This window comes from Pieris brassicae, chromosome 10 (assembly GCF_905147105.1).
Source record: "Pieris brassicae chromosome 10, ilPieBrab1.1, whole genome shotgun sequence".
NCBI lineage: Eukaryota > Metazoa > Arthropoda > Insecta > Lepidoptera > Pieridae > Pieris > Pieris brassicae.
In genome coordinates this window covers 16,178,080-16,190,236 of record NC_059674.1, presented here as the reverse complement: position 1 = coordinate 16,190,236, position 12,157 = coordinate 16,178,080, and the positions used below count along the sequence as shown (strand labels likewise).

General features: G+C 35.1%; 1 protein-coding gene across 1 annotated transcript; it reads left to right on the top strand.

Annotated features, from left to right (window-relative positions):
* Positions 1–5,375: 5,375 nt before the first annotated feature.
* On the top strand, positions 5,376–10,931 carry LOC123715103. The gene is made up of 3 exons (XM_045669929.1): positions 5,376–5,384; positions 5,571–6,234; positions 8,254–10,931. The coding sequence occupies exons 1-3, from the start codon at positions 5,376–5,378 to the stop codon at positions 10,908–10,910; spliced, it is 3,330 nt and encodes a 1,109-aa protein (XP_045525885.1). The 3' UTR covers positions 10,911–10,931.
* The last annotated feature ends 1,226 nt before the right edge of the window (positions 10,932–12,157 follow it).

Here is a 12,157-nt window from a genome sequence, read left to right as displayed (position 1 = left end):
TGAACATTGAACTCAGTACTCAAATGTATATTATTGGTTCACTTGTGAGCATCTGGAAATGTGAGTGTCTATGGGCGGCGCTATCACTACACATCAGATAAGCCTCCTACCCGTTTTCTATGTAAATATATATACATATATTTGTATGTATCGTGAAGGGCGCGCGCTCGCCAACCAACTTGGAGTGTGCGCGCATAATAACATACGTAGTTGTGACTTCCGCCTCAGATTCTTGCTTGGAACCCAGTCTCTCTATTTTATCCCCATCATACACCAGAATCATATCAAAAAGGCTTGGGCAGTTAGCACGTTTAACTGTTAATGATCAAAAAATCTAAATTATATAACGATTTTTGATTGGCGTCTAAATACGCCTTTCAAATGACAATTACTACTACATTTACTACTGAATAACTAACACAAATAACTTATTTATCTAGTCTAAGCTATTGTCACAACTAAAAACTATTTTTCATCACGTTTCATCATTTATTTAAAGTCAAATCTAGCAGCTTGTGCGCATAACCCTAGTTGGGTTGAACATAAATTAAAGTTAATCAACAGTAAACTTTAAATAACTTGTGATTGACAGGTACTTATAATATACAATATAGATAATTTAATCACCTCATAAATCCGGAATAAAACAATATTCTGGTGAATTTAACGCTTGTCAGTGCTCAAGGGCCTATGTGTAGCGAATCCGTATGAGATTTAACATTCAAGGAATGTTTATTTAATGAAAACTTCCGCATTCCGAGTTCGTTAACGTATGGTGTATAAATCGTAGATAAAGAGTAGCAGTTACATGTTGCATTTGAAAAACATCCTTTGTCCCTACGACTCTTTTTAAAGACACTATAACCACAGAGGTACTGAAGAGCTCCCGCCCAGAGGTGAGAACAATACTCCATGTAGGGCGAAATTTGCGATTTATACAGTAGCAAGAGGTAGCCCAAAGTGAAGTACCGTCTTGCCTTGCTTTTTGGAGGCTAAATTAGCCTTTCCCTCCAAATAACCGCGAAACTGAACGTCTTTCGATATGTCAAGAATTCCGATGATGGCTGTGGTTTTAAGAAGAGTGTCAACGAAAAGAGGAGTAGAGTGATTTTTATTGGTAAAGGGTTTGTTTTATAGGACTGTGCTTTAAAAATATACTAGCAAAACGTAACATAAGTTTATGTTTTGCTAGTTTTTTCTTTTCTACAAATAGACTTACTTACCAATGCATAATTCTTTTTTTAATGCATTTCAATGTCCTGTAAATAAATAATATTAAGTTCGTTGATATACATGCTATGTAAGTTAAATATTCTACAACGTAGGATTTGTGTTCCTTCATCAATTCCTCTGTCGATTAATGGATACATTTACAAAATAAACCTGTAATAAACACCACTGACAACCTCGAAACCGAAGGAGACGTTTAAAATCCAGCGATACGGAAATAGGCACGCAATGTAGGTCATAAAGAAATAATGAAACAAAAAATCTTTATTACACATAATAAAAAAGTATGTATAGTTAAAAGAGAAGTTGCTCTAGACCCCACACCAGCATTCCCTTTGTCGTGGGCAGTCTCTTCCATTTGACGTATGAATACTAGTTACTTCACTTAATGAATTCTATATGAAACCTACAATTATATAATTAACTACTGTGTTATAAGAAGAATACTTTCGCTTTCAGCATAGGACAGTTTGAGATGTTGCTTAAGATTGTTAGTGAATATGGGACCACAGGATAAGATTCATAGTCGAGACATCGTTAAGTTTGACTTGAATATATTAGGTCCTTACATATGAAATTGGCGTTTTGTCGTACTGGCTACTTTGACCTCAAATACCTCCTCTTTGGTTAGGAATTCCAAATTCAACTTTGTACAGCTATTTACTGATGTATTTTTGTGCTTCGATGACCGTCATTCATTTGTTTTTTTTAAATGTTTTTTATGTTTGCATCACTCATTTTACAAAATGGAAAACTTAAAGTATCGCATTATTTACGAGTACGAGTTCCACCGTGGCACTAGTGCTGCGGAAACGACTCGAATGGTGAATGATGTGTATGGCGGGCATGTTGCAAAAGAAAACACAGTTCGTTTTTGGTTCCAACGTTTTCGATCAGGAAATTTCGACCTGCAGAACAAGCCCCGTGGACGGCCTGAGACCCAAGTTGATAATGAAGTATTGAAGGCTATTGTGGAAGCGGATTCATCGCAAACCACGTCCGAGTAAGCTGCAGGCTACGGTGTTAGTTATAAAACTGTTTTAATTCACTTGAAGCAAATTGGGAAGATTAAAAAGCTTGAAAGGTGGGTACCTCACGAATTGACTGAAGCAAACTGGCAAACGCGCGTCGACTGCTGCGTTACATTACTGAACCGGCATAATAATGAAGGTACTTTAAACCTAATCATTACCTGTGATGAAAAATGGATTCTTTACGATAATCGGAAGCGCTCAGCGCAATGGTTGGATCCTGGCCAGCCAGCCAAGCGAAAATTAACCCCAAAAAAGTTACTTGTAAGCGTTTGGTGGACTAGTGCCGGTATTGTTCATTGCAGTTTTCTCAAATCTGGCCAGACTGTTACGGCTGATGTCTATTGTCAGCAATTGCAAACCATGATGGAAAAGCTAGCGACTAAATAACCAAGGCTGGTCAATCGCTCCACGCCACTGCTTCACGATAACGCTAGACTACACACTGCACAACAGTCGGCTACCAAATTAGAAGAGCTTCAAGTGGAATGTCTAAGACATCATCCGTACTCCCCGAACCTTGCCCCAACAGATTACCATTTTTTTCGAAATTTGGACAACTTCTTGCAAGGGAAAAAATTTAACTCTGATGGGGCAGTCCAAATCGCCTTCACAGATTTTATTGATTCCCGTCCGACTGTTTTTTTTAGTAAAGGGATCAATTATCATAGGTAGTTCACCTATAAGATGGCAAAAGTGCATAGAAAACAATGGTTCATACTTGAACCATTGTTTTCTATGCACTTGCAAATGATTAATTAAATATTATTTAAAAATATTCGAATTTTTGTTCCTCCCATACAAAACGCCAATTTCATATGTAAGGACCTAATATCTCAAACGTATTGGCTTTAACCTATAGGAGTAAAATCTTACTTTAAACTTATTACAATAACAGGCTAAGGTTAATTTAACTAAAATGTGTCATAATTGACATTAGCCGTCCCTCTATAGGAAGCCCATTTGATAGCCAATGTTTTCATAGAAATATATATGTTGTTAAGATAATGAAACCAACAGTTATCAGGAGATTGTTGGAGAAACATAAAAATCCCCTGAAACGGGTTTAAATATTTGGGATTCCCATTATTATTGTATCGTATTCAGTGTCAGTAATCTGATGTTTTTCGTATTGTTGGTAATCTCTTAAGTTGATTACACACTCGTCTGCATTGTATGTATGTACATATTTCTAGTATGTAATTATTATATGTAAACACTTGTAGAGGAACGAAGACCGTGTGGAGGATGGAAGGTACTGTCTTCCAAAGCAAAAGGAGGATCCTCGATCAGACTAACCACTGACTGGTCATCCCGAAGGCCCCAGTGGCTAATATCGAGAGAGAGATATATGCTTAAGGGTCGGAATAACTTCATTAACGCGTTTCAGGGTATGACGATCGCAGTGAATTGTAAGCGCAGATTGTAGGTGTCGATACAGAGGAAAGAAAAGATGACCAGTGGCTGAAGTCGAGATGTATTTAGGCTGAGTGGTGGCGATTCAGGGAATGATGTGGGCGTACCAATTGTAGCATGTTCTTGATGTCGCTAAACTAAATGGCGAACCGATTCGTCTTACAATGAAAGAGCGTACTAATTCTTAAAAGGCCGGCTACGCAATTGCGAGCCTTCTGCCAATGTAAGTGTGAGATGAGTGGGCGGGGGTATTATTTAACATCTGATCAGGTGAGCCTCCTGTCCGTTTGCATCATTTTACACAAAAAAGAATTGTTTCTTTACATATACAGTTGTAAACGTATTAAAAAGAATTAGATAATATCTTCGTAGACACAAACACACATAACTTGTGTTAAATTAAATGTTTTATGTGTGTTGTTTATGTAAAAAAAAATACTAAGTCAAAATACAAGTGCAGATGGTACGTAACCAATTAGGTTCGTACATACCATGCGCATGAGTGAAAATGTCAATGAATTGCTACCACGTTGCAGTATTATGGGACGACATTTTAATCACTTAACCATCAACGAATTAAAAAAAATACATCCGCGATGAACTATTTTTACATTTTCAAGGCGCGTGAGTGGTTTTTAATGCTACTTTCAATCTTCTGATGAATTCAGAAAATTTAAAAAGGCTGACACGGATGGCCCCGCTGTACTCTATTAATGTATTAAATACAATGAAATTATTTTACAAGCCTTTAATAAAAGGATACTTATTTATAGACAATGATTGATCATATTATAAAATAAAAGTATTAATCGTGTGTCACGCGCTGGTATAGGTCATACATACATATCACATGTGCTACATCTTACATCCTTATAAAATCATATTCCTTCTTTCTTTATGACAGGATAACCAAACGTAGTAAAATAGTATAAAGGATCTATAGTTAATATTAAAGGAATCCTTTTGTCGTAATAATGTAAATATGTTGACTAAGAAATAATAAATAATATAAGTTTTAATAGATCTGGTTTTGTTGTATAATCTACCTATACTAATATCAAACATATTTTTATAATGAATACGTTCAAAAAACTACTGTCGGATTTTAAATACTCTTTCACCATTTGAGGGCTTCATTATATCTGAGTAACATAGGTTATATTAATTTCCAACAAGCAAGCTGGGACCGGCCGGCTCAAGTCATAATAGTCAAAAGCTTGCACGGTCCTTACAGTTTTCTCTTTGTGAACAAAATTCTAATATAAACGAGAGTATAACCCATTAACAAAATATAGACAGATATTAATTATAAATATTTTTTTTATAAATTCCTTGACACAATTTTGACCTTATCCTATTAGTATAACATTTCACGACACACATAAAGGCATTTTAGATCTTCATTAAACCGATTCATTCCCAATTAAAATCGTGTGTTAATCACTGTTGTAGGCACTTGAACTTGAAGTCTATGCCTGCATCAGAATCGGAGCAGCAATGTTCAGCGAAACGATCATACTTTAAACCTTATGCTAATCGCAATAAGAAATATAGTGCGGTATGAGAATGCATTAACAAGTTGGTGAAAAGCTATAAGCACGTTTTTTTGGATGAGTTTGGTATCAATATAAAAAGCAAAAGTCGTTTTTTCTGGGCATCAGTGTGTGGTTACTCATCAGTGTGGAGCTGTGCTTAAGGATGAAAGCGGTAACGAGCTTTTGTGATTGTGTTGTGAATAAGTGCTTCCTGTGAAGCTTGGTTAATTGGAAATGGCTGTAGTATTAAAAAAATAAGATTTTTGAATATTTTTGTCAATTTTATAATAGCTAATGTATGGCTAAAACTCTGATTTTTAAAGAAATAAAAGTTAACAGTACATATTGATTTTTCCAGATTATCTTCACCGCTTTAATAGCGGTCTGCAGCTCCGCAAATCTAGACCACAGATATCTTCCGCCATCTTCAGCTAAAGCGGCTGGGGGCTCATCAGATATCCTACAACCTCCGAACCTACCTATCGGAAGTTATGAGAACGACCATCAAGGAGTCGTGGTTGATGCCGCAGTTGGAATTAGAACCTCAGATCAATCTGGGCAGACAGGTCTGGGAGCTTCAAGAATCAGCTACGGGTCCACAAACTCAAAAGTTGGAGAAGCAGCATTCAGGGACAAACATCTTCAGGGTGGAGCTTCTTTTCTTCCGCAAGGTTTTGTAGACTTTAATAGGCCAGAGAGGGTTCAGGCCAGTCGTGATCGTGCCTCCAACATACTAAGGCTTGAGAACAATTTGACCCCTGATAGCTACAACTATTTGTACCAAACGGATAATGGTATAAGCGCTGCTGAAAAGGCTGTCGCTGTCGATGGAGTAAAGGCGGAAGGAGGATATTCTTATACTGGTGATGATGGGCAAGTCTACACCGTGACGTATACAGCTGACGAGGACGGGTTCCAGCCTAAAGGAGCTCATTTGCCAACACCCCCACCAATTCCACCAGAAATTTTGAAGGCCTTGGAGCAGAATGCTAAAGATGAAGCTGCGGGTTTGATTGATGATGGTGAGTATACATATTTTTTGTTGAAAATAACACATTTGGGTTTGTAGGCATTACCTGATCAGGTACTTAACCTTAAATAATGATCAATCCAGCAAAGGAATATAATGTAAAAATTCTACAATTTTTATATAAGCTCATAAGAAAAAATAAGATAAAAAGATGTAGTTTATGTTTGACATGACAAATTATGTATTATAATATTTTCTACTGGCCATTTTACTGGGCTGGATTGATCCCATTTTATTTATTTGTCTTATTTTAAAGTGTGTGTAACTTAAAAATAGATATCAAATAAAAATTAAAAAGCTATTACTAAAAAGCCTCCATTATGCGCATGAGCACTAAACCATTATGCCAATAGGGTTTGGTTACTTTCTAGTTACTTCTAGAAATTTTCTAACGTCAGCTTTGGTATTTAACGCGAGCCTATTATTATAATAATGTAATTTCATATATTGTCACTGTTCATTATTAATCTATTATCATAAATAAAATCTTGCAGTTAAAAATTACTGTTAAAAGCGATAAACTTAAAAGTTATTGTTTATCTGATAAATATTTTATTAATGGGCGAGGTCGTTGACCGAATCTTAACTCGATTCTACGATCGATTAAATGAAATAAATGACTTGATAGCTTCCGAACATGTAATTGGGAGATGGATTTCATTATCGTGATGATATAAATTTTAATAGTTAGTTTAATTGTTGTCGATAGAAATGTATGGGAATCGAAATAGAAGCTTTGGAGCTTTTTTAATTACACTTCTTAATTCCCTGTTGTAACAGCCTCCGTGGCTCAGTAAAATGCAAGATTTATCCAAAGAATAATTAAAACAGAAATTGTTTTGGCGAATAATTATAACCGTCACAAACTGGACGATAACATTTGTCCGTTTCATTGGACGTCATAATGTACAAAACAGTTTTGCTGCGCGTTTAACACGATAATTTATAGTTGTTATGATAAACAAAAGTTTATGTGAAAGCAATTTTTATACGGAAGTAATGAAATCAATATAATATAAACCTGTTCACGAGCAGGTTCACCCACGGAAACTATGGTCACTTAATGTAAACAGCGTTTTTTTAAGAACGTAATACATTACAATATTTAAATATTACCAAACATTTACGACTCCTTTGATTTAATGCGCCGAGCAAATTACAGTGGCGCCTTAGTTTAAGTTTTAAGATTTTAGAACTCATAATTGATTAATATTATAATTAGATTATTGAGACAAATTAAAGTAGTAACCCAAAGTAAATCGATTATAAGCTAATACGCGAACAAATACCATAAAGCATGACCCATGGTTTCAGGAAGAAGCTTTCAACAGTTGTTTGTTTCAAAGATCATTTCTGTATTTTAGTACACATAAATGCCATTAATGTAATCTTCTCACATATTTTTTTCAAAAAATTTAACCTATTTTTAACGTAATATTTCCGGAAATGTCGTTATCCTGAAATTGCTTTTTATCTGACAATCCGTTGTATTAAGTGAAAGGTTTCATTAACCTTGTCATTTTGTGTAAAAAATTTAAATGTCATAACAATTATTCTAGCACAAAAACAGTTAAAAATAGACGTTTAATTGGTACTTAGCTGCCATTTTAGACTTGTTTTTATTACTTTAATCAATAATACTATATCCCCTGCTCATATTTGGATTGAAGTCCAAAGAAAGTGCAGTATATAATTATCAAACCAATAAAAAGCATTAATAGATATTGAAATTGTAATAAATAGAACGTTCAACGTTAAATGATTAAATAATTACCAAAAATTACTAACCAACATCAAATAAAATATTAACGCATTAAATTTTATAAAACTGATCTACCGATATTAGTTACTAAATCCTTTTCATTATAATTACTATTAAATCACAAGAAAATCTGCGACAAGACCGATTAGTGTAATCCCATTGTATTATTTGATGAATGTTTAAGCGGCTCATAAATACTAGTCAGAGGCGTTGACAAATGATCAACTAACTTTCATTTTCTCTTTACAGGCTCCTACGACGCGCAGAAGTACAATACCGCCGGTGATTACTCAGACAGCAGCGATAATGATGGATATAACGACAGACAATCAAATAAAGTTGCCAATCGACCTGGATCTAATTCCCCTTCAAGCTTCTTCATCAATCAGAACAATCAGGCGTTTAAACCTAACTTTGGTACACAGGCAGGTATCTTGAATAATAAGGAACAAGCTAACCAGATCAAATTTCAAACATCAGAAGGCACACCTAATCTCGCAACTGACACTACTGCAGGGCTCATTATCAAACCAGATATCACCCAAGCAAGTTTCTTTACCAGCAATAGGTTTGGAGAAACAAATCCCTCACAAAATTTTAATCAGCAAACAATCACTACAAGTCCACAGTTTTCTCAAAAAACTTTTGGCGAAAAGTTAAATGCATCGATTAATGATGGTAAACCTGCGTCATCGCAAGATATTGGAATACCTCTTTCCCAACAACCTTTGCAAAATGAGCATAACATACAAGCCGCATTTCCATCAGAAAATCCATTTAAAGTAATGAATACTATACAGCCCTCACAAACTAGTTCTTTAGTTTCAACCATAAATAACAATGGAAACATAATCAAACCATTTAAAGAGATAAAGCCATCAGGTGCTTTAAGTTCACAAGCAAGTATTATACCGGCCAACCAGCCATCAAGGGAGCTTACAACTCCATTTGAGACAACTGTAATGTCAAACGTTGGAACAGACCGTAAGCCTGTTAACACCTTTACCCCTCAGGTGATTGAATCAGCAACAGCTAACTTTTTTACATCACCTCAAGCTGGTAAGATACAAAATAACGGACAACAGAGTCAGTTGACAAATAAATTTGTAGAAAACATTGATAATTACAACAAACCATCATTGTCTCCAGACACTATATTCCAAAAGCCATCATTTCAAGGATCCGACGATAAGCAAAATGTAAATAGAATATCAGTCACTCAGCAAAACTTTTTAACACAGAAACCAATTACTTCATATGATGGCGAAATTTACCAGTACAACAAGCCAATATTGTCTCAGGGATCTTCAAATCTTCAAGGCTTTAGTCAAAAATCATCAATAGAGAGCTTTAGCCAGAATTCAAATATTAAACAACAAATATCTGCAATTCAAAGTATTCCGACAAATCAACCGGGATCAACATACGAAAGTAATATTTATGAATATAGTAGACCAACTTCAAATTCAAATCCAAAGCAGCAAAGGCCGACAACATCTTCAATACTAAACGTTAATCAGCAGCAACAAAACTTTGAGAACCAAAATCAATTACCGCCGAGTCAATCCACAAATAATATTGAAGAACTCGATCAGTACAATAAGCCGTCACTGCAACCATTTATTTTAAACCAGCAAACTTCACAGTCAACTATATCAACAATTTCTGGAGAATTTTATAATAAACCTACGTCTCCGCTTCCAAACTCGAGTGCTCAAACTCCATCCCAAAATGATTTTACTCAATCTCAACTAAATAATCAGCCACACAGCTTAGTTGGGTCTTTAGTTAGTCCAAACTCCAAACTACCAGTATTTCAAAGTCCCCAGGGCTCATTTTCACCAACAAAACCCTCCTTTGGAAGTAGCTTTCCAAGTATGTTAGAACAAAATTATAACATACAAACCCCCAATTCATTTAATGAACAGACAACCACTGAGGATTTAAACAAGAGGCCACCACAAAGTACATTTGTACAACCACGACCAACAGTACCTTCGTTCAGTCAAACTATAATTAATCAATTTAGACCACAAGTGCCCATTGGTACCTATAATTATGACATACCTTCCAAGCCCTTCCAGCAAATAAATTCATCATCTGATCAAAGTAGAATAACTCAAAGACCTCAGTCTTTTGGAAATATTAATAAAGCAACCTCGCAGCCGATTCTACCATCCACGACTGGTCAACTACCGAGTTCATTCCAAAACAATGGCATTACTCAAGCTTCAATTTCTTCATTTGCCCCAAATACTGGCTCACAATTCAACCAGCCAACGAATTCGCCATTCAATACTAGACCAAGTTCTACATTTGCCCAAGCTACTGCATCAACGGGACCATTTCCAACATTTCCAAGTTTGAAACCTCAAGAACCAATGCCTACTTCACAGTTTCAACCTTCTAATACATATGATGGTGCAATCTATCAGTACAATAAACCCGAAGAATCCTTCCCTGCTAAGCCTGAAAAAAGTCAAGAGAAAATAATAGAAACACCTCCGATAAATGGTCAACTCAATCCCCAGTTTATACTTAGTTTAGATAATAAAGGCTCTGTTATTGAAAAGTTTGAATTCAAGCCAGTATCATCACCCCAGGGGATTCCTACACTTCCTAACAGATCACAAGGCCCAACTTTTGATCAATTCAAACCAGATCAATCTGACATTGAACTGTCTAAAGAAGCTGATTCTCGTCCGATCGGTTCAACAATTCTTGGCAGTGCATGTTGTAGTGGGCATTTGCAACCGAACAAACAATTTGGTAAGCCCGAAACGAATCGTAATGAATTAAACGCACAATCGTTAACACCGCAAGAGGCAAGTTCAACAATCAAAGGGGAACAATTTGATGTTAATAGAATACCATCAACCTTCGACTCAACGGGCTATCATTATTAATTAACTGAAACGCATAGCAAATAATAGTGTGATATTATTCTTAATGTTTGGAGCAATAAATAAATTATTATTTCGTATTTTTTTATATTTGTCTCACATTACTTAGTATCTTAAGTTACAATACTAATTATATTTTTGGATAGAAGGTATGTATCAACGCAATTGAAGAGTTCCTCGTTATTGATTCAATTGGTCTATAGATTGCGCTGAAGATTATACGAGTATATATACATTTGTAACATCATCATAAGACGAATGAAGTCCATTTCTGTTAATATATTTAATAAACTTAGGTAAACATTAACAATAAACGTCACTAATCCATTTTGTCAAAAATTTACCTTCACTGTGTTACGTCGTCCATCACCTTCATTGTAACGATCTACAAATATCAAACAATTAACTCATGCACGCAACACGCCATTAAGGGCCTATCAATACATGTAGCTACTAGCTATATCAGCTGCTCTCTGTTCAAATAGTCGAGGCATAAAATGAAATGAAATAATAAAATAAACATCAAAAAAACTAAAGGCAAGATGCCTTTATAGCGTGGGCGTATATTTGGACCATAAGTTTGGTGACAATTAATTATAAATATATAATTTAACTGATGAAATTGTCTTGATGTTCTTATTATATGACTTAATAAAAATTAATTTGACATTTGCTTGCCTATCTTTATATGGCTGATTGTGCGGATTTTTACGATTGATCGATCTAAATCTACCACTTTCTTGCAAATAAATTAAAATTACACCTTAGTATTCAGTTTCATACACTTTCTCTCATATATATCTACAAATTTGATTGAAAATAAAGCCACCATAACTTGTACGTGAGTACTTTTAAAGGTGATTTAATGATTTTCCCCGGTTTTACGATTATTTATTGAACGTTTGCAGAAAATCTGTGCTGAATTTTTTTTAGGTTTACAATTAGTCTGGGTAAAAATATATATAAATTGCGTTATCTGAGCTACTGGACTTGTGCAAAAAACAATATTAATAATTTAACAAGTTTTATTGTAGGATAATATTTTTAATCGAGACAACGCTAAGTATGAATCCCATATCTGTTCTCTTTTTGAATCTTCAAATCTGCACACGTGAATAGCCCGGGAACAAATAACTGGCCACTTACAGCGTATTAAAAATTATACGTATGGTAGCCCTGACCTTAATGTAGTGAGGAGCCATAGACATAATTTTTAACTGTGGTAAAGAAAAAGTATGCCGACATTTTTT